Raw genomic sequence first — 24,666 nt, forward strand, 5'->3', positions numbered from 1 at the left:
TCCCTTCCTTCATACACTCTAAGCGTACGTGCACACTGCGGAATGGCGAAGGATAACCCTTTGTGCATTCCGCAGCTGGCACCCGCCGGCGAACTGGGGGCCATCTTTATTCGAGGATTGGTATATGGGGTATGTAGTGGTGTAGTGTAAAACTTTATTCCATGTAGTTTGGTGTAATGTAGTGGTTTTTTTACGTTCTTTTGACAGTAAGAAAAAATATCCCAACGCCAAGAAAGGAGCTGCTGATAAATGCTGCACTTATGCCGCAGCGATCGGGGAAACATCGGGAGCAAATGTACGTCCGTTTGCACCAAGTACCAGGGCGCGGGGGCGTACATTTACGCCCGATGTCGTTAAGGGGTTAAGGAACATATATATATTTTTTAAAGGTTTTAATTTTTTTAAAGCCGTCAAATAAAATAAAAGTTACACAAGTTTCATATCGTTGTAATCGTAACAACTTGAAGAACATTTATAACAAGCCAGTTTTACACTAGGGCGAATGGCGTAAAAACAAACCGCCCCAAACTTAAAAATTTCATGTATTTTTTTCAATTTCACCACACATATAATTTTTTTCTGGTTTCCCGGCATATTTTAGGCAAAAATTACATCTGCCATTGCAAAGTACAATTAGTGGCGCAAAAAATAAGGGCTCATGTGGGTTTCTAGGTGGAAAAATGCAAGTGCTATGGCCTTGTATACACACTGTGTGCTATGGCCTTGTATACACACTGTGTGCTATGGCCTTGTATACATGAATCAAAACACTTTTGAATGACAGAGACCTGATCTGCATGAAATTAGTGGGAAAAACACCCTCTAAAGGTTCAGAAAAATGTAAAAAAGAACAGCCAACAAAGCAATAAAAATTGCTTTGAAAATTGATATATTTTAACCATTTGTGTAAGTGAACTAGTAGCACAATATATGTGAATAATTCCCATAGGGCAGCTCCATGTGAGAATAGCACACAGTCCCTGTCCACATTTCTATGGTGTACGTCCCCTTTAAACCGACGCCAGTTTCCAATATGGCGGATGCCGCCTCGCTCCTATAGCAGACACAGCTCCTCCGCTTCACCACTATACTGCCCAATACAAACATGGCGGATATGCGGCCGTGAACTCGTGGGCTGTGCCCTGCGGGGTGGGTTGGTCACAGTCGGTGGTGATGAGGAGCGCGATGTGTCCGGTGTAGCATGGCAGGTAGCCGGGGGAATGCCCCACTTCCCGCCGAGCTCGCCTGCACGGGGAGCCTGCCCGGTCCTGGAGATCAGCGGCGCCCCCTGCAGGCAGACTCCGCGGAAACACACTCCCAGCGGCAGGAGAACGAGCTGCAGGTCCTGGAGGCCATCTACGGGGAGGACTTCAACGATCTCCGGAAAACTTCTGCGTGGAAGGTAGGGACGACACCGGGACGGAGACGTGGACGCGGTCACGTGGGATCCACAGACCGTCCACGCCGCTTCCTCCAGCAGGATAAAGCTGCAGAAGCGGCTGAAATCTTCACCTCCAACCAGCAGCTCCCCAGCTGTTGCAAAATTACATTTCCCATCATGAGGGCATGTTGGGAGTCGTAGTTCTGCAACAGCTGAAGACGCTGAACTTGTGAAACACAGGTGTGCAGTTGTCAGACTAGTGCAGGGCCTGAGGGCAGCAGCAGCCAATCAGATTGCAGCTTTCTTCTTCAAATGCAGATAAGAAAATGAAAGGACGAGCCTGATTGGTTGCTATGGGCAACTGCTTAACACAGGGAGGGGAAACCTTTGCCCCTTCAGCTGTTGCAAAACTACAATTCCCATTAGGCCTGGACAGCCAAAGCATGATGGGAATTGTAGTTTTGCCACAGCTGGAGGTTCCCCATTCCTGGCTTCACCTTACCTGAGTACTAGGTTTCTGTGCTGTATAAGATGTCACACAAGCAGAGGCAAATGGCTGTACTACTGTAGACATGTGTAAAGCTGGTACAGCAGCAATGATATTTACAGACGTTAGTTTTTTCATGGGGCAGAATCATGGGTCTCCAAACTGTGGCCCTCCAGCTGTTGCAAAACTACAACTCCCATCATGCCTGGACAGCTAAAGCTTTGGATTTGGCTGTCCAGGCATGATGGGAAATGTGGTTTTGCAACAGCTGGAGGGCCGCAGTTTGGAGACCCATGGGGCAGATGATGTTGACTGTGCACCAAATGGATGGAAATGTCACAGGCATGTAACCATTGCAGTTAGTCCCTGGTCTCAGCATTGATGCTGCCATGTATGATACACAAACACTAACGCCAATGACTGGTTGCAGCGGTCATATGGATGTACGTGACGCCATTGCTGCAGAACAGATAAATCATTAAAGGGGAATTTTACTCAAACATAACTTCTCATATATTGCTGCCCATGGTGAGACTAACGATTCAACGACTCCACATTCATGTGGAAAGTTATGTTTGAGTCAATTACCCCTTTAAGACAATTGGGCAGAATTAGCAAGCAGTCTTACAGTAGGAATTATCTACATTCCTACTGTAATACTGCTTAAAGCGAATGTACCATGGGGTTACCATCAGTATTGCCTGTGAATAGAATGGTGCCGTACATGGGAACCGGGCCGCGGTTCAAAAAAAAAAAAGGACACCGACACCGGCTTCCCCGCGCTGGCGCCATTCTATACATGGGCAATATTTAAAGCGAATGTACCTGATGGAACATTCGCTTTAAAGGACAACTCCCACGAAATTTTTTTTTTGCTTATTTAACACACATTACAAAGTTATATAACTTTGTAATGTGGTTAAATACCCGTTCTGCCCCCTTCCCCCACTTTCGGGGGAAACAACGTCCGTTATTTTACAATGACGGCCACCTATAATGTTCATGATCATTTTTTATGGCCGTCATTATCAAACTATCATTATTATAGCCCTAAGTAGGAAACCACGCAACCTGACACTTTATTGTGACACGTGACTTTGACTAGGATCAGGGTCGGGTATCATTCACACTGTACATAAAGGAGGGTTGCTGCTGCAGCCGTGGATTGGACAATTTATTTTGTCTAGAAAAAGTAGTTTTGCTTTCATAGTGTCGCCACTTTGGACTTTTCAAGGGAATCTGAGCACCTGGAAAGAGGAACTACTTTTCCTCAACCAAAAAAAATTGCCGCTGATTCACACTGTAAGTTCGCTCATGTCTACTTATAACAACCAACCAATGTTCACCAGTCAGATCTGATGGTTTGGTAATCCTGATTATAGATGATCGAATTTACAGTAATAGCGAGGCGCTTTGTTATCTCTGCAATCTGCTTATCAGCTGGCAGTATAACTATAATTTGTAAAAACTTCTGGCATGTCATAGTGTATATATGTCAGAAGTGTGTATTGGTGGGGATTCAGGAGCTGAGACACCCGCCAGTCTCTAGAGTGAAGGGGCGGAAGTGCTCAGCCCTGCCCCTTCATCTCCGCTATAACTGCAATCTATTCAATTATAATGGAGCCTATGGAACTTCCGTATCTATGTTCCATAGGCTGCCATTATAATTTCTTAGACTGTTCGTATTAGCAGTCTATAAACTTTATCTCTGTATAATGGAGATGAAAGGGCAGAGCCCAAGCTGCTGAGCACTTCTGCCCCTTCATTCTAGCGATCGGCAGGGGTCTCACTTCTTCTGACATGTGGCTATGACATGTCAGAAGTTTTTACAAATGATAGTTACAATTTAACTCACTGCTACTCCTTGCCGCTCCTCCCCCAGTCCAGGTAAACTGGGATCCACAGTGAGTTAAGAGACAGCCGGCTGATGAGCGAAGTGCAGAGTGCGCTTCACTTTGTTACTGTAAATTCGCTCATCTCTGATCCTGATGATTTATACTAATTTTACTGTGATGTTGTGCACATCCATCCGATGACAGGTCTTAGCAGTTGCGTGCCGGACATGCCAGCATCACTGCTGAGGCCAGGGATTTACTGCTGTGGTTTTGTGTATGATGTACAGCAGATCATTCCTGATGTGAACATTGCTACTAGATTGTGTTATATATATATAACAATGTGTGTATGTATTTATTTATTTAATTTATTTATTTATTTTTTTTACATTTGCTATGGGTACTTTTATTATACTCTTGGAAAGGCTATATTCACACACATTGTAAAATAAAAGCAGAATACTATTAACAGGACATGTTTGGTATGCAGGTAAGAAAAGTTTGTTTTTCTTTGCTATTCAGTGTCATGACAGCCCCTAAGCGATCAGGTAGGAAGTATGTCAGGTGCGTGTTAACATTTCCCTCACACATTCCTGTCAGGAGAGTCTACAAGGGACTGACAGTAAACTTGTGGTACTACCGCAGCCATGTATAATATTTAATGACATAAATAGTATGAGAATTACCATGGCCTATACCATGACATGGAGACTGATGCAGTTGTGATTTGCAAGCAACCAAGTGTGCTGTGTACTTTGCTTTTACATTTATTTCTTTTTTTTTAGTTTTTCATGATTGTTGTGGTCACAGACTCACTACTTCATGTATACCACACTTATGTGACATACAGACATAGGCCTGCCTCACATATACCACACTTATGTGACATACAGACATAGGCCTGCCTCACATATACCACACTTATGTGACACACAGACATAGGCCTGCTTCACATATACCACACTTATGTGACATACAGGCATAGGCCTGCTTCACATATACCACACTTATGTGACACGCAGACATAGATAGGCCTGCTTCACAATACACCACACTTATGTGACTCGCAGACATAGGCCCGCGTCACATATACCACACACTTATGTGACATACAGACATAGATAGGCCTGCCTCACATATACCACACTTATGTGACACGCAGACATAGATAGGCCTGCCTCACATATACCACACTTATGTGACACGCAGACATAGATAGGCCTGCCTCACATATACCACACTTATGTGACACGCAGACATAGATAGGCCTGCCTCACATATACCACACTTATGTGACACACAGACATAGATAGGCCTGCCTCACATATACCACACTTATGTGACACACAGACATAGGCCTGCTTCACACCGAGGATGAAGGTAAGAGACCTTCCTTCCTCCATGTCTCCTGCACAGTAGGGAGCTATCAGTAGGTTTGATTTGTGTATCATCTGAAGTGCCGGTTTTCCAATTTTATTCTTGTTTAGAGCAGCTGGTCGCCCCCAGAGTCTTCTGAATTGGGGAAGTTTAATTTTACAATCCCTGTATGTGATCTTGGCTGTATTATTATTGGTATCATTGTTATTTCTTTGCTTTGTGCAGGTGAAGCAGCCCCCAGAAGTTACCCTCTTATTACGCCCTCAAGGTAATGAGTCTTACGTCCAACTGGACCTTTGGGTGAAATGTCCCCAGATGTACCCTGATGTGTGAGTATTTCTACAGGAGACTTCTAATTAGAAAATAGGTAATGGGTGGGGGTCGCTTCTTGGTGTGATTATAACACCTCTAGAGTCTTTTTACACTGCAGTATCCATAGGAGGTGTACGTTCAGAGTTCTGAGGTTTTACTCCTCCCCCCTTCCTTCTCAGATGACTGATGTAAACAAGTCCCTCTCTGCAACTTGACCAGTCCATCAGCAACTTGACTTCTCTCTTCCAGATGGCTCATGTAAACAGTATCCATGGCTGTTTATACACTTTGTTAAGCTGGAAGGGTAATCTGAGGTCATTACTTTGTGACATTACTGTGATTAACCCTTCCTGCTGTACAGGGAGAAGAACCAGTGCAGAGACAGCTGTTTACATGCGCTGTCTCAGAATGGAGGGGGGGAGGAGGGGAGGAGGGGGCTTAGAGCTGAGACAGACTTTTGTGTCTTCAGCAGAAAGCAGCAGGCTCAAAAATCAGGGAAGGAGACATATAAGGACATGACATGTATGAAAGGAATTGTTAGTCTCCAGGAGGGGGGATGATTCAACATATATTTTACCTAACTGGATAATCCTTTTAATATCTGGTATATGTGGTTTCTATGTCGATGGGATTTTTAGGAGTTATAAAAAGTATTGGTCTATAGTCAGACTCTTTGCAGAGGCACAATCTGATTTCACATGGTCTGAAAGAAAGTATTACGTTTGGTATTCAATAGTGGCTAAAGCTCCATTTCTGTATTACAGTCCGCCTGAGATAAAGCTGAAGAATGTGAAGGGTTTATCCAACGAAAATGTGAATTCCTTAACTTGCAGTTTAGAAGAACTATCCAAAACACTATGTGGAGAGGTAAGAGACCCCTCATAGATACATACATTATCTGCTTAGATCTCATGACCATGCTTGATGCAATCGCTCGGCATTTCAATGTCAGTGGCGGAAGAAGTTGGATGCAGCCCCTAGGGAGTCTGGGAAACCATGAATACAACCTATTGCTCAAACTGAGACCTTTCACTGGACTTGAAAAACATAAGGCTTATTGGTGGTATCGGTGCGAAGTTACAAGCTTCATTGTTCTTATGTACCCATGACAACACCTCCTGTTCTGTGCACATTTGTGTCTCAGGTTGATGAATGTAGACCAATATGTCTTAGTAATCTTTACTCTACACATGGATTAAAATGGTGCTTTTCTGCTGTGTGTAGGTTGTTGCTTCTGTAATAAGCTGTGGATTTTACAAACACAAATTTACTGTGAAAATCCCCAGTGTATACACCATGTAAATGCACCTTTACAACTACAATAAATTGTTCACATAGGGTCCTATTACATGGGACGATTACCTGTCCAAATAGGCTGAATCGGGCATATATCGGCCCCTGTAATAAACATTATGATCAGCAATCACAGAGTTTAAAAATCATCAGCTGCCGATCACGCATCCCTCCTTGTAAGAGGAGGCCCACAGTCAGCGGCTGTTGAAAGTATGTAAAAAATGAATGAAGTTATTACTTACCTCTCCACACTCCCGGTGTCTTCGCTCCCTGAGCTGAGTGAGCTTTCCTGCTCACTGCAGCCGCCTTTTGAAGCTTTTAAAGCCATGTATGAAGTGACAGGCCGCTCAGCCAATCACTGGCTGCTGTGCTGTCCCATCTCGTCCAGTGATTGGCTGAGCGGCCTGTAGAGATGGGTTTAGAATAGAGATGAGCGAACCTCGAGCATGCTCGAGTCTATCCGAACCCGAGCATTCGGTATAATGGGGGCTGCTGAAGTTGGATAAAGCCCTAAGGCTATGTGGAAAACATATCCATGTATCAATGTTTTCCAGACAGCTTAAGAGCTTTATCCAACTTCAGCAGCCCCCGCTATGCTGAATGCTCGGGTTCGGATAGACTCGCGCATGCTCGAGGTTCGCTCATCTCTAGTTTAGAAGCTTCACCAGCGACTGTGTTGAGAAGCCAGGAAGTTACAGGGAAACATGGAAAGGGTAGGTAAAACTTTATTATATATATAATATATATATATATATATATAATATACATACAGGAAGGGCTGCACAGACATCAATGCAGCCCTTGTTTTATGATCTTCTGACTGTGTGATTGGCTTGGTATCTGGCAGATCGATGTTCGTTTACAGCAAATGTCAGGCTGTGTCTTTGTCATAAAAAAAACAAACAACTTTTGACGTGTCAAAGAGAGATCTACATATCAGCTTGCTGCTTTTAAAGTCCATGCCACTCTGCTGTGTGTGCCTGGAAAAGCTGGATCTAGTCCTAGCAAACTTCTACCAGTTTCCCAGGGACTGGATCCAGCTTTTCCAGGCACCCGAGGCGGAGCAGCATAGATTTTAAAGGCAGCAGGCTGATAAGCAGATTGTCGAGCTAACTAAGCGATTTGCTTTGTTTGTACTGTAAATTCGCTCATCTCTAATTGTTAGCTTTGATCAGTCAGGTTCTCGGGGGTGTTTAGACCCTCTTTAATTGATAGAAGCACTATCTTTCATTTTTTATTTTTTATGTTAAATACTTTGCTGCTGATCGTATACTGACTTCTGTTCTTCTCTTTATTTCAGGTGATGATATATCAGCTTGCAGACCACATACAGTCTTTTTTAACTGAACATAACCACCCACCACCCAAATCATTTCATGAGGAGATGCTAAAGAATCTGCAGAGACAACAGGAGAAAATTGCATTGGAAGAAGAAAAAAGAATTCAAGAGCAAAAAAGAAGAGAGGAGCAAACTGTAAGTGGACCCTATATGTAAAAATGTGTCCTTCATGCAATGTTAGGAGATGTTACTAAATCACTGGTTGCCTTTACAAGTACTATAGATCAAGCATTTTAAAAGAAGCTGTTTGGGTTTTCTGTAGTAGTAGTTTACATTGGTTCTCTAAGGGGGGCCAGTGGTAAGTGCTGACTTGGGGTCCTATTACACGGGCCGATAACGCCTGATCAATACTATAAATGATGGCCGATCTGCTAGATCGGCGCTAGTTTACTCGGCCTATTACTAATTGTTTAGCAAGGGCTGCACAGACAGCATTAGCAATGTCAGTGCCCAAACAAGTTTACATCACCTCTCCATGTTCTTGGTCTTCTGCTTTCTGCTTCCTCCCCATTCCCACGGCTGTAACTTTTAAAGCGGCCTTTCTGAGCTCAGAGAGAACACCAGAAACTTGGAGAGATGATGTAAACTGTTTGTTCAATCATCAGCTGTTGGCCGTGCATGGCTATTACACGCAGTGATGCGCGGTTGGTGGCTGATGATTTTAGGTCTGGACCTAAAGAAATGATGATCGTTTCATCAGCTGAGTGTTGTCTCTATTACACGGAGCGATATAATCGTCCGAATCGTCTTGATCCGGTCAATTATCGCTTTATGTAATAGGGCGCTTATTGTCAAGAGAATCGCCAACCCGAAACCCAACTCTCAAGTCACTTCTCAGTCCATTCTTTATGGACTTCCAAACATTGCTAAGTTTCGTGCTTTCACTAGCAGCCGGCAGTGTTGTTGTTTGGCTGGTCTCCCTGAGTTCAGCAATCTGTTTCTCTTATGGTTCTACTAGGCATTGCTCCCACCTAGCCAGAATCCTGCTCCACACTGATGAGGGGCAACACCCCGAAACAGCTGTATGTGGATGGTTACCTAGCCTTGGTTTATCCCTTGTCATTACACTGACTTATAGGGCCACTTAATATGGTGGATTTGGTGGTTTCCTAACAGGAGCTGCCCCTTGGCTGGGTCCTTCCTGGAGGGATATACACTCACCGGCCACTTTATTAGGTACACCATGCTAGTAACGGGTTGGACCCCCTTTTGTCTTCAGAACTGCCTCAATTCTTCGTGGCATAGATTCAACAAGGTGCTGGAAGCATTCCTCAGAGATTTTGGTCCATATTGACATGATGGCATCACACAGTTGCCGCAGATTTGTCGGTTGCACATCCATGATGCGAATCTCTCGTTCCACCACATCCCAAAGATGCTCTATTGGATTGAGATCTGGTGACTGTGGAGGCCATTTGAGTACAGTGAAGTCATTGTCATGTTCAAGCAGAAATCGAGACTCATCAGACCAGGCAACGTTTTTCCAATCTTCTACTGTCCAATTTCGATGAGCTTGTGCAAATTGTAGCCTCAGTTTCCTGTTCTTAGCTGAAAGGAGTGGCACCCGGTGTGGTCTTCTGCTGCTGTAGCCCATCTGCCTCAAAGTTGGACGTACTGTGCGTTCCGAGATACTCTTCTGCCTACATTGGTTGTAACGGTTGGCTATTTGAGTCACTGTTGCCTTTCTATCAGCTCGAACCAGTCTGCCCATTCTCCTCTGACCTCTGGCATCAACAAGGCATTTCCGCCCACAGAACTGCCGCTCACTGGATGTTTTTTCTTTTTCGGACCATTCTCTGTAAACCCTAGAGATGGTTGTGCGTGAAAATCCCAGTAGATCAGCAGTTTCTGAAATACTCAGACCAGCCCTTCTGGCACCAACAACCATGCCACGTTCAAAGGCACTCAAATCACCTTTCTTCCCCATACTGATGCTCGGTTTGAACTGCAGGAGATTGTCTTGACCATGTCTACATGCCTAAATGCACTGAGTTGCTGCCATGTGATTGGCTGATTAGAAATTAAGTGGTAACGTGCGGTTGGACAGGTGTACCTAATAAAGTGGCCGGTGAGTGTATGGCTAGTCCTGTGTTTTGAGACTCTTCAATGAGGCTCCACGGGCTCCTCTTTTGCATATTCATGTTTCCCAGGGGGCAATGCACCTAGGACTTCACTGCATTGAGCGCTTTCACTAGCAGCCGGCAGTGTTGTCATTTGGCTGGTCTCCCTGAGTTCAGCAATCTGTTTCTCTTATGACTCTACTAGGCATTGCTCCCACCTAGCCAGAATCCTGCGCCACACTGATGAGGGGCAACACCCTGAAACAGCTGTATGTGGATGGTTACCTAGCCTTGGTTTATCCCTTGTCATTACACTGACTTATAGGGCCACTTAATATGGTGGTTTTGGTGGTTTCCTAACAGGAGCTGCCCCTTGGCTGGGTCCTTCCCGGAGGGATATCTGGCTAGTCCTGTGTTTTGAGACTCTTCAATGAGGCTCCACGGGCTCCTCTTTTGCATATTCAAGTTTCGTGCTTGGCATAGTTTGGAAGCCCCATGGAGAATAAAAAGAGCAGTGCCCAAGCATGCATGCCGCTGCTCCTCCATTCATTTGGGGAATAATTGACCTCTGTTCTCTGGGTCGTGGTGGATAAGGGGTTACATTAACATTTTTGGGATCTCTCCTTTACTTTGATCTACTACTTATAATAATTGAACTGTCCAATGCTGTTGTATCACATCTCAGACAAGTATTTCCTTTGCTCGTCTTTTGTTATTCTGATGTTTAAAGTGTCACTGTTTAATTTTTTTTTTTTTTTTTTGCAGAAATCAATAGTAAATGCGATTTTAAGAAACTTTGTAATTGGGTTTATTAGCCGAAAAATGCATTTTTATCATGAAAAAGCAGTTTGAAGCTCTCCCCCCGTCTTCATGATTTTCTATGGAGAGGGGAGGGGTGGAGGGAGATAAGGCACCAAAACAGGACAAACGAGTAAATTTACAGCTACATCACTGGGCTATCTCCTCTGAAGTCAGCACTGACCTCTTTCACCTCTCAATACCGGCTTTCACACAGCTCCTGCTGTTTAATCCTTTGTTCTCTGATGATAATAATAAGGCATATTTGCCTTATAAACCCAATTACAAAGTTTCTTAAAATCGCCTGTACTATTGTTTTCTGCAAAAAAATAAAATAAAACAACAGTGAAACTTTAATTTTTACCCCCTTTTTTTTTTCTCACAGAGACTTGAAATCCTTGATGAAATCAAAAGGCGGGAAGAAGAGAAAAAAGAGGAGAAAAGGAGGAAAGAGATTGAAAAGCAGGTAACTATATTGAACATAAAATCAAAGTAAGAAATTCATAGCTTACTTCTGTGGCCAAAACAGGAAAGCTGCATGAACGTCAAATTCTAAAAAAACACACTTCATAGGTATGTTAGAGATGACTGTTAGTAGAGTTGTCGATCCCACCAAGGGCAACATCTGCAAAGAGTTTGTATGTTTCCTCTGTGTTTGTCTGTGTTTGCATGGGTTTTCTCCTGTTTACTACCCTTTACATTTTCCTTGTTTAATTGAGATGGGTGGAGAAGGGTATGAGCGGCCAGAAGGCATCCGATAAGTGGAGATGTAATCCTGTAGTTTACAGGAAATCAGTTTAACAGTGCAGGCAGCTTTTGTTACGCATTATTTTTCTGGTGCTCTGAGTAGTGTTCACATGACACAGCTGTAATATTGACATGTATAGATGTAGCACTGCAGGAATAATGATGGACAAACAAACTGCATTGCTTCTTAAATTTAATTTATATATTTTTTTGCTTTGTAGGAGCGGCTTGAAAATGCTAACCTAACCTGCCAGGAAAATTCCGCCAAGACTGTTAATAATGCAGGAACCAATGGCGGGCTTGCTGAATATAGAGAAAACAACAGGACTCGTACTACTTCCATTGGCCGGTCCAAGTAATACTTTTACCTACTTTAGAATAGTTTAACGTGTAAGATGAACTTTGTTATTTCATGAGGAATACAAGTATTTGCTTAAACGGACAGGTCAGGAGTTGTTACAGGTTCCCTTTAAGTACAGTAGGTTTGTAATCCAGTGTAGCAATATAAGACAGACAGTGATAGTCTTTTTCTCTTTTATAGGCGCGACCGTCAGTATTCTGTCTGCAGCGATGACAATGCATCAAGCTACGAGGTGCTGACATTTGACATTGGCTGCAGCGGGCAGTTAGTTGTACACAGGGGAAAGTGTCTAGGTGCGTTACAATGAACTACTGCAATCTGTCTTTTATGTACTTTTGTTAAGAGTAGGCTATGGCATTACTTATACCGTACTTATATATGCACTCTGTACATTCCAGGAAAGGATGAGCAACTAGGCAAATTCATTTATAATGGTTTGGAAATTGCATCTGGTCATTTTGTTATGATCTATGAATGGATCCTACAGTGGCAAAAGAAGATGGGCAAGTTTCTTACTAGTCAGGAATTAGAAAAAGTTGAGAAGTGTAAAAAACAGGTAAGTTGTTGGGCATCTATACCATGTTATGTAATTATGTAACCTGCATCTGTGCAAAGTCAAAGTTATTTGATGCTAGCAAAAGATTACCAGGCAATATATACTCTGTAAAATTCCCTTGTAGTTTTTGGGCCAGCTAGTGGTCATGTGGCACTGACAAATAATATGACGAACATCCGATCGGCCTGAAAAAGACAGGGGTATGGCCACATGGTATATTTTAGTGGGAAGTTTTGATCGGTAGAACAAGCGGAGAAGGTCGCTCATTTCTTGGTATGCGTTTGAAAACTAACTGACTTATAAAAACTTTTGACATGCCTCTCTGATATGTCAAGTTTTTTTTTTTTTTTCCAGAACGGGTGCACTTTGTCTTTTCTGATTTGTTTTTTTTTGCCTGACACCCTCAACCATTTTTTTTTAGCCAGTCTTTGATTTAAATTTTTTTTTTTGTAAAGTATGTTCCATTTTCCAGCAGCCCACAGTGCTGGATCAATGTCTTATGTCTGATGTACTTAGGTAGTGTACCGTATATGTAATGCTGTGCATTCTGTAGAATTATGTGGTTGAAGTTGCTGTCCCTGCACAATTTGCAGTCAATAGGCATTGCATTGCAAACAGGCCAATTGAGTTACAGGGGCATTCATACTTTACCCAGATCTGCCCTTCACAAGTAGCTTGGGGTGACGTATACCTCTACAACTGGAATGTCCTGGCTGCCTATTGCAGCCCTTGTTTAGTGCAAATTGAAGAGTACAGAGTATCACTTTTAGAATACAGTGGTAACTTGGTTTAATAGTGTTTTGGTTTAAGAGCTTACAGTTTTTCAAAATTGTGACTTGGTGTAAGAGCTCCCTGTACTGGGTGGGAGGGCGAGTGGAGGAGGGGCATGGTCTGCATAGCTGGGTCTACAGCACTGTACTCTGACCCGGGAAGTCTCCCTCACCTTCCAAATCATAGCAGATCCACTTCAGGCTGGGGCTTCCATCAGGGGACAAGACAGTAACCCCTCTCTCCCTCTCTCCCCGGACAGAGAGTGCTGCTATACTGTGCCCACATATAACCTGCTCATTCCTTCCAGCTCCCTGCAGTCTCTGTCAGCCCTTGTGTTTCCCATCCTCTCCATTACTGTACAGTAACTTATAATATCACATATTCTGCTGTTTCTAAATGTTTGTTTCATCTGTTTTACAGGTTATCCAGAATAATAAATCATTATTTTTTGGTGTGGAACCAATTGTCTGCATTTCTATAATTTCTTATGGGAAAATTTGCTTTGGTTTAAGAGTGGATTTGGATTACAACTACGGCCCGGAACAAATTATGCTCGCTCGTAATCCAAGGTACCACTGTACATGTTTTATTTCATCTAATAATATTAATAATAATCTTTTTTGTTTCTAATAGGTTCAAGGTACAGAAGCCGAGTTTAATTCCCTCATCAAACTCAGTCATCCGAATATCGTGCATTATCTCGCCATGCGAGTTAAAGAAAATGAAGATTCCATTTCTGTCGGAATCGTAGCTGAACATGTGAATGGTTCTGAGCTCTCTAGCTTCCTTGAGCAGGAAATTCCAGTCCCCGTGGACCAGCTCAGACATTATACGAGTCAGCTTCTGTCCGCTCTGGACTATTTGCATAGTAATTCAGTGGTACACAAAGTGTTATGTGCTTCTAGTGTACTGGTAACCAGTGATGGGCGAGTCAAGGTAACAGACTATAGTCTTTCCAAGCGGCTCGCTGAAATCTGCAGAGAGGATGTTTTTGAACAAACCAAGGTCCGTTTCAGCGATGATGCCCTGCCAAGTAAAACTGGCAAGAAAGGAGACATATGGAAGCTTGGCCTCTTGCTGCTCTCACTTAGTCAGGGGAAGATAGTCAAAGAATATCCGGTCAAAGTACCAAGTGAGCTGCCTGGAGATTTTCAGGATTTTTTGAAAAAGTAAGTGAGTGTTATATATATGAGAACATTAGGTCATTGACGCTTGGCTTAGGGCCCTATTACATGGAACGATAATCTGACTAATCACGCAGCTACGCGTAATAGCAGTGCACGGCTGATGTCCGTGTAAAAAAAAAATAAATTTTTACTTATACATACCTCTCCGCATTCCTTTTTGTCTTGCTAGCTTCGGCCCTTTCCTGCAGTGTCTGAAGTGACAGGCCGCTTAGACAATCACTGGTTGCGGCACTGTCCTGGTGATTGGCTAAGCGGCCTGTCACTTCAGACCCTGCTAGGAGTGGGCCGAAGCTAGCAGGACATCAGGGAGTGCGGAGAGGTATGTATGTTTATTATACACTTATTAAGCAAGGGCTGCATGGACATCGATAACATATATATATATATATATATATATATATATATATATATATATATATATATATATATATATATATATATATTCTGTGTGTGTGTATATATAATATATGTATACATACATATACACACACACAAAAACACAGCCCTTACATCATGATTATCAAGCTGTATATGGGCTCAATAAATGCTGATCAATGTTTGCTTACATAAAGTGATTGAGCTGTGTAATACGGCCCTTACTTAAATAATTTAAGAAAATTATGGAAGTAAATCTGGGTGTGGTTTTCACTGAAATCTCAACCCTTTAAATTATATTTTAATTAAATCTCAACAACACTTTTCATATTCTCTGATCAGGTGCGTGTGCCTGGAGGACAAAGAGCGCTGGACTGCTCAGCAGCTACTGGGTCACAGCTTCATCAATCCTCCTCTACAGAAATGTCCCTCAAGTGAAGACAGCCCAGACAGTGAGCACATAGATTATTCTGTCTAAAATCGTTTTGTTTTTGTTTTTTTTCGGTCCAGAATACAAGGTTTTTTTGAGTGGACATGGTATAGAAGAAACCATACTCACCTTCCCTATTCCCACTTACCTGCTGTTTTGATGGCCCCACCTTTTACATCTGCTGCCAAACTCGAGACGAGTAATTCTGTCTCCAGAAAGTAGGCATTTTTTTGTAGCGCTTGATAACCCCTTTAACTGGACTATGGTTCTGAAGTTAAAGGGATTATCTGCCACTTAAAAATTTGACATTGTGCTGCAGACATATGGAAAATAACAAAGCACCTATACTCACCTCTCTGCGCTCCCGGAATTCTTCTGCAGTGTCCCTGCTTGTCACAGTTGTTTTCACTTCTGAGATAAACAGCCCGCTCAGTCAGTCACTGACCAAGATGGGACAGCGCCACGGCCACTGATTGGCTGAGCTGGCTGTCAATCCTGAGGCATGTTTGTTTCAAAAATGGCATTGACTGCATCCAGCAGAGGACACCGATAACACCACAAAAGAACGCAGAGGGAGCGTGGAGAGGTAAGCATAGACTCTAAAATTTTTGATATTGTGCTGCAGATGTATGTAAAATAACAAAGTGTCGGATGACCCCTTTAATAACCGACGTTTTTTTTCCCCTCCAGATTACACTGGTGTGGATTGCACAGAGACTGTGATACCCAGCGCTTCCTTATCAAATGCAGCATTCCATATAGAATCACAAAGGCAACTTTCTCGCTACTTCAATGAGTTTGAAGAATTACAGATGCTTGGTAGAGGGGCATTTGGAGCAGTTATTAAGGTAATACCCCCTTTTTGTTGAGTAAAACAACATTTTCCAGTATTGGGCTGATTATGCGTAACTTCCTAAAGATTTCCACAGAATAATCTGTGTTCCACCTATAAAATCTTATATGTAGCACTTTAGATGAATGCCAGAGGAAACCCACCAGTTTCAACAGCATTTGCTGACCATCTCATGTGTATGGGGTGTCCAGACGTTTCCCTGTTGAGAGAGATATCATGGGGAAGCAGAATGGGCCACCTCATTTCTTGTCCAAGGAGGTATACTTAAAACCACATGGCAATGCATGCTGCACAATAGCAAATCACAATCAGGCCTAACGAAAGAGGATTGTCTGCACCTCACACTCATGGTTTACATCAATGCCTTTCGGCTACATTTAAAAACCAAAGCCAGAATATTGGTATATAATTTGATCAAACCATATTGCCTTATGTACCACGTGCAAGTCTTCTGGCACACATGAATTCCTACTCTAAAACAACACTGTGCCGGTCAGCGACCACCAACCCCGCAAAGCAAGCACCAACAGGGGAGGTGGGGCCATAGAATGGCCCTGCAACCCCACTTTCACAGGACCAAACCTCATAGGCCCCCGCACACCCCACGGGCGCCGCCGGCGGAGAAGGCGGCCACCAAGCAACGCAAGGGTGAACAAGGTGTTACTAAATCTCAATTGGAATAACTGTCATGCTGTCAGTTTCATTACAGTTGCAAAAAAAATCACGTTACTTGTGACTAGGGATGGTCCGAACCGAGTTTGGTTCGGGTTCGTACGAACCCGAACTCTTGGTAATGATTCCCGCTGTCTGCCCGCTCCGTGCAGCGGGCGGATCCAGCGGGAGGAATGCCTGGAAAACTGGAATACAGCCATAGCCATAGGCTGTATCCCAGTTTTCCAGGCGGTCCTCCCGCTGTATCCACCCCCTCCACGGAGCGGGCAGACAGCGGGAATCTGATGCCGAGCGCTCGGGTTCATACGAACCCGAACCTCGAAGAGTTCGGACCATCCCTACTTGTGACCAAAAATCCATCAGAGATTGAGAAGGCAATAAGTCACTGCCAGACACCCCTTCCATTTACCAACATTGCATATAACTTTGCAGTTTGACATTGTAGTCTTCATGTTATGTAATTAGAATCTTGACCTCTAGGCCACCCTATTCCAATGGCCGCCGAGGAGGGGACGGGCCCTACACACCAATGTTGGCGGAGTGTAGTGGCATAGTGGGACTGTTCAGCAGAGTTGCGGCTTTAGCACATTCACAATGAGCAGAAGCATTTGGCTCCCTTCAGTGTACAGTGGTTGCGTCAGGTTACTACCTCCCTCTTCCCATTGAAGTGAATAGGAGCTAGGCTGCAGTTACCAGACCAGGCCCCAAAGAGGGATGCTCTTTGTAGAGGACATACTGCTCTAGTGACATCACATTGATAACAGTAATCCGTATCAGTTTTTAAGGTTTCTAGAGAATGTCCTCAGAATATTGAATTGTGATTTTAAATTTACATCCATATTTCTTTCATATTTTCTTCTAGGTACAGAACAAGCTGGATGGCTGCTATTATGCTGTAAAAAGAGTTCAGATCAACCCTGCCAGCAAACAGTTCAGGAGAATTAAAGGTGAAGTGACGCTGTTGTCTCGACTCAACCATGAAAATATAGTCAGGTACTACAATGCCTGGATTGAAAAGCATGAAATTCCAGCTTCCAATACTCCAAAACCTGAAACTCCGGTGGATAAGAAAGTGGTAGTGAAGCCGGAGCAGGCTGTGAAGAATGAGTTTGGCCTCGCTGATGACATAGAGGCCAATGCTCCGGCTCCCATAATGTCTAGCTCGGTGGAGTGGAGCACATCTTGTGAGCGGTCCTCTAGTGCACACTGCAAGAATTCTGATCAAGATTCAAGTGATGAAGATGAGGATGAAGACGATGACGATGAGGAGGGGGTCTTTTCTCCATCATTCTTGTAAGTTCGTTGTTTAGATATTTAGCTCATATTGTCTTTATTACTAGGAGTGCAATGAATTGCAACACCCACCCTGTAGGTGAAACAATGGCATTAGATCCCTTCAAGAGACAAACCCTAAGATCCTAAATGCACTTCGGACAACAGCATTTTCAGGCATAGGTTTCCCAACAGCACTTTCTCCAGTCCCACATGTCTGTTACCTTAGGGTCCTATTACACGGAGCGATTTTTAATGACTAACGATAAACGATCGCAAATGAGATTGTTTATCGTTAACCTGAAATCGTTCACCATATTACACAGGACGATGGTCATTAGTTACGATCGTTACTGCGATCCTTATTGTGATCGTTACTATGATCGTTTATTCCTTCTGATCCCAGCGAAACAATGAACAATGTGCAATTACACTGAACGGTGAGTAAACAAATGCGGAACTTGAGCAAACGAATGTGGAATTAAATGATTAACGATAATTTTAGGTTTAGATCTAAATCAACGACATACGAACGATTTTTCGATCGTTGCCTGCAATTACACAGAACGATTATAGTTTAAATTCGAACAATATAACGATTTTTTGCACGATAATCGTCCCGTGTAATAGGGCCCTTAGGATAACCTATGATTGCTTATCCAAGCTGTTTCACCTCGTTTTATATGTCCACTCTTTTCTCAACTTTGACTCCCTAAAAGCCAGAGCAGCAACACTGCACTAGAATGATGGGCCGTTCTGGACTAGCCTTGATGTCAGCTTTATTAAAGGGGTTGTCCAGCGGAAAACTTTTTCTTTCAAATCAACTGGTGTCAGAAAGTTATATAGATTTGTAATTTACTTCTATTTAAAAATTCTCAAGTCTTCCCATACTTATCCCCATAAAAAACTCTCCTGCTCTGGACAGTTCCTGTCTCGGCCAGAGATGTCAGCAGAGAGCACTGTGTCAGACTGAAAATAAAACAACATTTCCTGCATAACATACAGCAGCTGATAAGTATGAGAAGACTTGAGAATTTTTAAAAGAAGTAAATTACAAATCTATATAACTTTCTGACACCAGTTGATTGGAAAGAAAAAGTTTTTTGCTGGATAACCCCTTTAGGACTGGTGACTGCAGGATACGTAACTGATAGGTATTAGAACCCAAATTACACGGTATTAGAACCCAAATTACACTCTGTGTAGAGGTTAGATACAATTTATTAACCTACTGATGAAACTGACTTTTCAGCTTTATTTCCCTGTTACCTGCCTGGAACATTCTGCTCTTGAGTGACTATCTGTAATTTGTTCAGGCTCTGAACCAATAGGTGAGGTATCTATAGAAACCTACCACCTTTTATGTGCATTATATTCATTACCAAAAGGATTTTTCACCAATTTCTTTTTCTTTCAGATCAACTGGTGCCAGAGATTTGTAATTTACTTCTATTAAAAAAAATCTTCCAGTTCTTACCTGCTGCTTTATGTCCTGCAGGAAGTGGTGTATTCTAGGGCTGGGCGGTATACCGCAAAAATACCGATACCGTCACTGGCGTCGGTTAACCGACTTCAACTTAGCCAGGACGGTAATTGCGGTATTTTTATGTCCCTGCGCCCGTCCTGTCAGAGCCCCACGCGCGCACACACACACAAGCGGCCCGGGAGCTGAAGGAGCAGCAGGGCCCAGGTGACCGCCCGCACCGCCCCCCGTCTGGTCCAAGCGAACTTCCCCCCCACCCCCACCTGTCTCCCCCCTATACAGTCATACACCCCTGTCTCCCCCCCCTATACAGTCATACACCCCTGTCTCCCCCCCTATACAGTCATACACCCCTGTCTCCCCCCCTATACAGTCATACACCCCTGTCTCCCCCCCTATACAGTCATACACCCCTGTCTCCCCCCCTATACAGTCATACACCCCTGTCTCCCCCCCCCTATACAGTCATACACCCCTGTCTCCCCCCTATACAGTCATAAACCCCTGTCTCCCCCCCTATACAGTCATACACCTCTGTCCGCCCCCCTATAGTCATACACCTCTGTCCGCCCCCCTATAGTCATACACCTCTGTCCGCCCCCCTATAGTCATACACCTCTGTCCGCCCCCCTATAGTCATACACTCCTGTCCGCCCCCCTATACAGTCATACAACTCTGCCTGCTCCCCCCCTGTATAGTCATACACCCCTGTCCGCCCCCCTATACAGTCATACAACCCTGGCCGCCCCCCCCTGTATAGTCATACACCCCTATCCCCCCCTGTATAGTCATACACCCCTGTTCGCCCCCCCTGTACAGTCATACACCCCTATCCCCCCCCTGTACAGTCATACACCCCTATCCGCCCCTACCCCTATTTGCCCCCCGTATAGTCATACACCCCTGTCCCCCCCGTATAGTCATACACCCCTGTCCCCCCCGTATAGTCATACACCCCTGTCCGCCCCCCTGTATAGTCATACACCCCTATCCACCCTACCCCTATGTGCCCCCTGTATAGCCATACACCCCTATCCCTATGTGCCCCCTGTATAGTCATACACCCCTATCCGCCCCTACCTTTATTTGCCCCCCGTATAGTCATACACCCCTGTCCCCCCCCCGTATAGTCATACACCCCTGTCCCCCCCCCGTATAGTCATACACCCCTATCCCTATGTACTCCCATGTATAGTTCTGTACCCCCATCCCTATGTACCTCCTGTATAGTAATGCACCCCAATCCATCCCCCCATATAGTCATATACACCTATCCACCCCCCCATATAGTTATACACATGTATTCCTATATGACCCCCTGTGTATACACATCCTGTAGAGGCTGTATACCTGTATATACACATCTAGGTCTCTGCTGAGACCCCTAATAATGACAAATAGTAATAATGATAATAGACTAACCATGGGTTGCTGTTCAGTTCTTTTTTTACTTTTTGTAATCAAAATATCGCCAGTTTGGCATGGCTAGTGGGTGTGGTTTGCTAAAAGGGGCGTGTCATAATTATCGTTGAATTATCGTTACCGCGGCTACATGTGCGATAAACCGCGATATTGATTTAGGCCAATATCGCCCAGCCCTAGACTGTATTCTTTCCAGTCTGACACAGTGCTCTCTGCTGCCCCCTCTGTCTTTGTCAGGAACTGTCCAGAGCAGTAGAAAATTCTCATAGAAAACACCTCTCCTGCTCTCCAGACTGGAAAGAATGCCACTTCCTGCAAGACATACAGCAGCTGATAAGTACTAGAAGACCTGAGAGTTTTTAATAGAAGTAAATTACAAATTCTCTGGCACTTTCTGCCACCAGTTCATTTTGAAAGAAAGATTGAGGGTATAAACCCACACACCGTATATGCAGCGTATTTACTGCTGCGATACGCAGCAAACTCGCAGCAAAATCGCAGCAGATTAGATCTAAATAACTGAACACAGCATCAAATCTGTACCAACAAATCTGCTGCGTATTTGTTGCATATCTGCTGCATATACGGTGTGTGGGTTTATACCCTAAAATAAATTGTGTCCAAACCTTTCCATGGGCTTTAAAGGTCCAGAACAGGCCTTTATGTTCTCGCACAAGAGGTTGAAGCCAAATCTTTCCAAAGTTCACTCCCTCTTACCATAGCCGCACCTTCCAAAACCAACCCAGGTTGTGATTTCTATTAAGCGTGCTTCATAGTGTGTAGCTGGTAACTATTAAACATGTGTGAATAATGGTCTTAATATTCTTGTTTTTGGACAGGCCAGGAACAGACTCTGATAGTGAGATTGTTTTTGAGAATGAAGATGAGAACAGTCCTGATCAGGTAATCTATTTCATTCTTTAATTTCATATTTACATGAAGATTTTCTTATATTATCAACTGGAGAGCATAATAAATGGGGAATATTCCCTGGTGCTGCTCACGTACCTCAAAGTGACTCTGTACCCACAATCTGCCCACCCCAAAACACTTGTACCTTCGGATAGCTGCTTTTAATCCAAGATCTGTCCTGGGGTCTGTTCGGCAGGTGATGCAGTTATGTCCTAAAAAACTATTTTTAAACTTGCAGCCCTGTGTCAAACTGACGTGGCCTAGAGTATCTGTGCCGTAACCTTGCACCACCCCTCTGTCCCTCCTCCCCACCCTCCTCATCATTAGGAATGCCACTAGCAGGATTTTTCCTACTCCTCTGCAGTGAACACTACACAGGTACCTTAGCGATCCAGCCCATGTGCAGTGTTCACACAGGTGATGAATAGGAGAATACCTGCCTGGAGCATTCCTAATGATGAAGACCGGGTTCAGACCCGAACTAATCAAAACTTTTTACATGTACCGTTCAGGAGATAGAGTGGGGACAGGACTGCAGCTGCAATGTGTCTGCTCCCTGTTCTGAGTTAGAAAAAAAAAATCTGGCTCCTATGGCCTCCAAAGTCCAACTCCTTTTTTTTTTTTTTTTTTTTTTTTTTTTAATTATTATTAATCTGAGCTGAGAGTGGGCATGCTGCAGTGCATCTTCTCCACACTCTATATCCCGATCAGTACTGGTTTGAACACTCAGACTCGGACCGATGAAAACTTTTGACATGTCTCTATGACATGTCAAACGTTTTTTATAATGACAGGTACACGTTAACGTTTACATTAGTTTTAAAGGGAATCTTCAACCAATGCAGCAACTTTGCAGAAGATATTTATTAGTATCCTACTGTTTTGTGCTTAGTGCATAGTACTATTTGGTTTGATATTGCAGTTTTGTCTGGTCGGTGCTATTACACAGCATTTATTACATGGCTGTCACTATGGGTATTCCTCAGAACATGACCAGTTTCGGGTAATTGTTGCCTGACACTGCAATAGATAGACTAGTCAGTTTGCCAGATCTGCTTTAGTGGGTAGCACTGGTGATGTATTATATCAAGCATCAATGCTATCCTTATCCACCATGATTATTCTAGCCTGTAATGTGCATTTTGGTTAATCAATGTGAATCCTAATAGGAAGAAGAGTGTGCTGTGCAAAAACTAGGGCTGAAGGAAATGTCTGTTCAGACCGTGCATTATCTGTATATCCAGGTATGTTCGTACTGTTTAATGTCAGTATCTTGAAATCTAATGGAAAAAGACAATGACATTTTGCAGCCGTGTTACACAGGCATCATGTAGCCCTAACTTGTTTCCTGCTAGACTCCAATACTTACTTTTTACTAAACTTCCTATTTTATTGATAACATTTCTTATGTATTCTATTGTTTTAAGATGGAATACTGCGAGAAAAGCACGTTACGAGACACCATAGATCAAGGATTATATCTGGACAACAGTCGTCTTTGGAGACTGTTTAGAGAGATATTGGATGGACTGGCATACATTCACGAACAGGTGTGTGTAATTCTATTGTACTATAAAGCCCCCGCTGCTAATGATTGTGGCCCCTGATATCCCAATTTTCTGAACCACTGGACACTTGTAGTTTTGTTGCTAGATTGTATGAGGTTTTCAGGTCATCTTTTAACATTTTACAATTTTAGGCCACGTTCACACAACGTAAAAAAAAAATCAATAAACAGCCGTTGTTCCAGATTGCAGCAAGGGCCGTTGTTTTTTCACAGCGGCCAGCTGCATTTGTTTCTATGGAACAGCGGCAGCACTGTATACACTCTGTAAACACCGCCTGTGTGAACGTGGCCTCAGACTGAAAACACCCCGGCCTTATCATGCCAATTGAGATGCAATTTTGATGCAATCTTTTTTTAAGTGGATCCAATAGTATTTTTCTTTCCTCTATATTTTTCATTCCTGTTGAATGTATTCATAGCCTAACTTTGGCTGAAAAAATCCATGTGTTATTCCAGCCTCAAGAAGGTGCACAAGAAGGTATGCTGGGAGTTGTTGTGCCGTTCCCTGGTGTCTAGTGGGGGAGATCGCTCCTCCGGGGCGTCGTCTCGGAGGAGCAATCTCCGTGTCTGCAGCTGGCCAGGGTCCGCTCCAAGATGGCGCCGGCTCCGGCTCGGCACTCATTTGTTTTCGGCTGCAGCAGCCAAAAGCAAACGAGTGCCAATCTCATTGATCTTTGCTGTATAAGTATACAGCAAAGATCTCAATGAGAGATCAAAGTGTATATACTAGAAGTCCCCCAGGGGGGCTTCTAGTATATGTGTGTAAAAAAAAAAAAAAAAAAAGTGTTATTAGTAAAAAGCCCCCTCCCGTAATAAGTCTGAATAACCCCCCTTTCCCCATGTTTTGATTAAAAGTAAATAAATAAATAAACATGTTTGTTATCGCCGCGTGCGTAATCGCCCGAACTATTAATTAATCACATTCCTGATCTCATACGGTAAACGGCGTAAGTGCAAAAAAATCCCAAAGTGCAAAATTGCGCATTTTTGGTCGCATCAAATCCAGAAAAAATTTAATAAAAAGCGATCAAAAAGTCGTATATGCGCAATCAAAATTCCGATAGAAAGTAAACATCATGGGGTAAAAAATGACACCTCACACAGCCACTTAGACCAAAGGATAAAAGCGCTATAAGCCTGGGAATGGAGCGATTTTTAAGGAACGTATATTTGTT

At 43.4% G+C, this 24,666-nt stretch overlaps 1 protein-coding gene across 3 annotated transcripts in view; it reads left to right on the forward strand.

The window, feature by feature from the left end:
* The first annotated feature begins 1,115 nt into the window (after positions 1-1,115).
* Positions 1,116-24,666, forward strand: part of EIF2AK4 (eukaryotic translation initiation factor 2 alpha kinase 4) — a 69,885-nt gene continuing 46,334 nt past the window's right edge. For 2 of the 3 annotated variants that reach the window (XR_011359466.1, XM_069949435.1), the window contains exons 1-16: positions 1,116-1,402; positions 5,191-5,223; positions 5,305-5,409; positions 6,157-6,259; positions 7,986-8,159; positions 11,268-11,348; positions 11,851-11,984; positions 12,171-12,283; positions 12,389-12,546; positions 13,951-14,486; positions 15,222-15,331; positions 16,000-16,157; positions 17,697-18,127; positions 21,852-21,915; positions 23,094-23,168; positions 23,352-23,474. Coding sequence is in view for 2 of the 3 variants with exons in the window: in XM_069949435.1 (XP_069805536.1) it covers positions 1,221-1,402; positions 5,191-5,223; positions 5,305-5,409; positions 6,157-6,259; positions 7,986-8,159; positions 11,268-11,348; positions 11,851-11,984; positions 12,171-12,283; positions 12,389-12,546; positions 13,951-14,486; positions 15,222-15,331; positions 16,000-16,157; positions 17,697-18,127; positions 21,852-21,915; positions 23,094-23,168; positions 23,352-23,474 (2,580 nt within the window). In the remaining variant the exon portion in view is untranslated. The remainder of the gene's footprint in view (positions 1,403-5,190; positions 5,224-5,304; positions 5,410-6,156; positions 6,260-7,985; positions 8,160-11,267; positions 11,349-11,850; positions 11,985-12,170; positions 12,284-12,388; positions 12,547-13,950; positions 14,487-15,221; positions 15,332-15,999; positions 16,158-17,696; positions 18,128-21,851; positions 21,916-23,093; positions 23,169-23,351; positions 23,475-24,666) is intronic. The other variant, XM_069949437.1, reaches the window with a different exon arrangement.

The sequence above is a fragment of the Dendropsophus ebraccatus genome, chromosome 13 (assembly GCF_027789765.1).
Source record: "Dendropsophus ebraccatus isolate aDenEbr1 chromosome 13, aDenEbr1.pat, whole genome shotgun sequence".
NCBI lineage: Eukaryota > Metazoa > Chordata > Amphibia > Anura > Hylidae > Dendropsophus > Dendropsophus ebraccatus.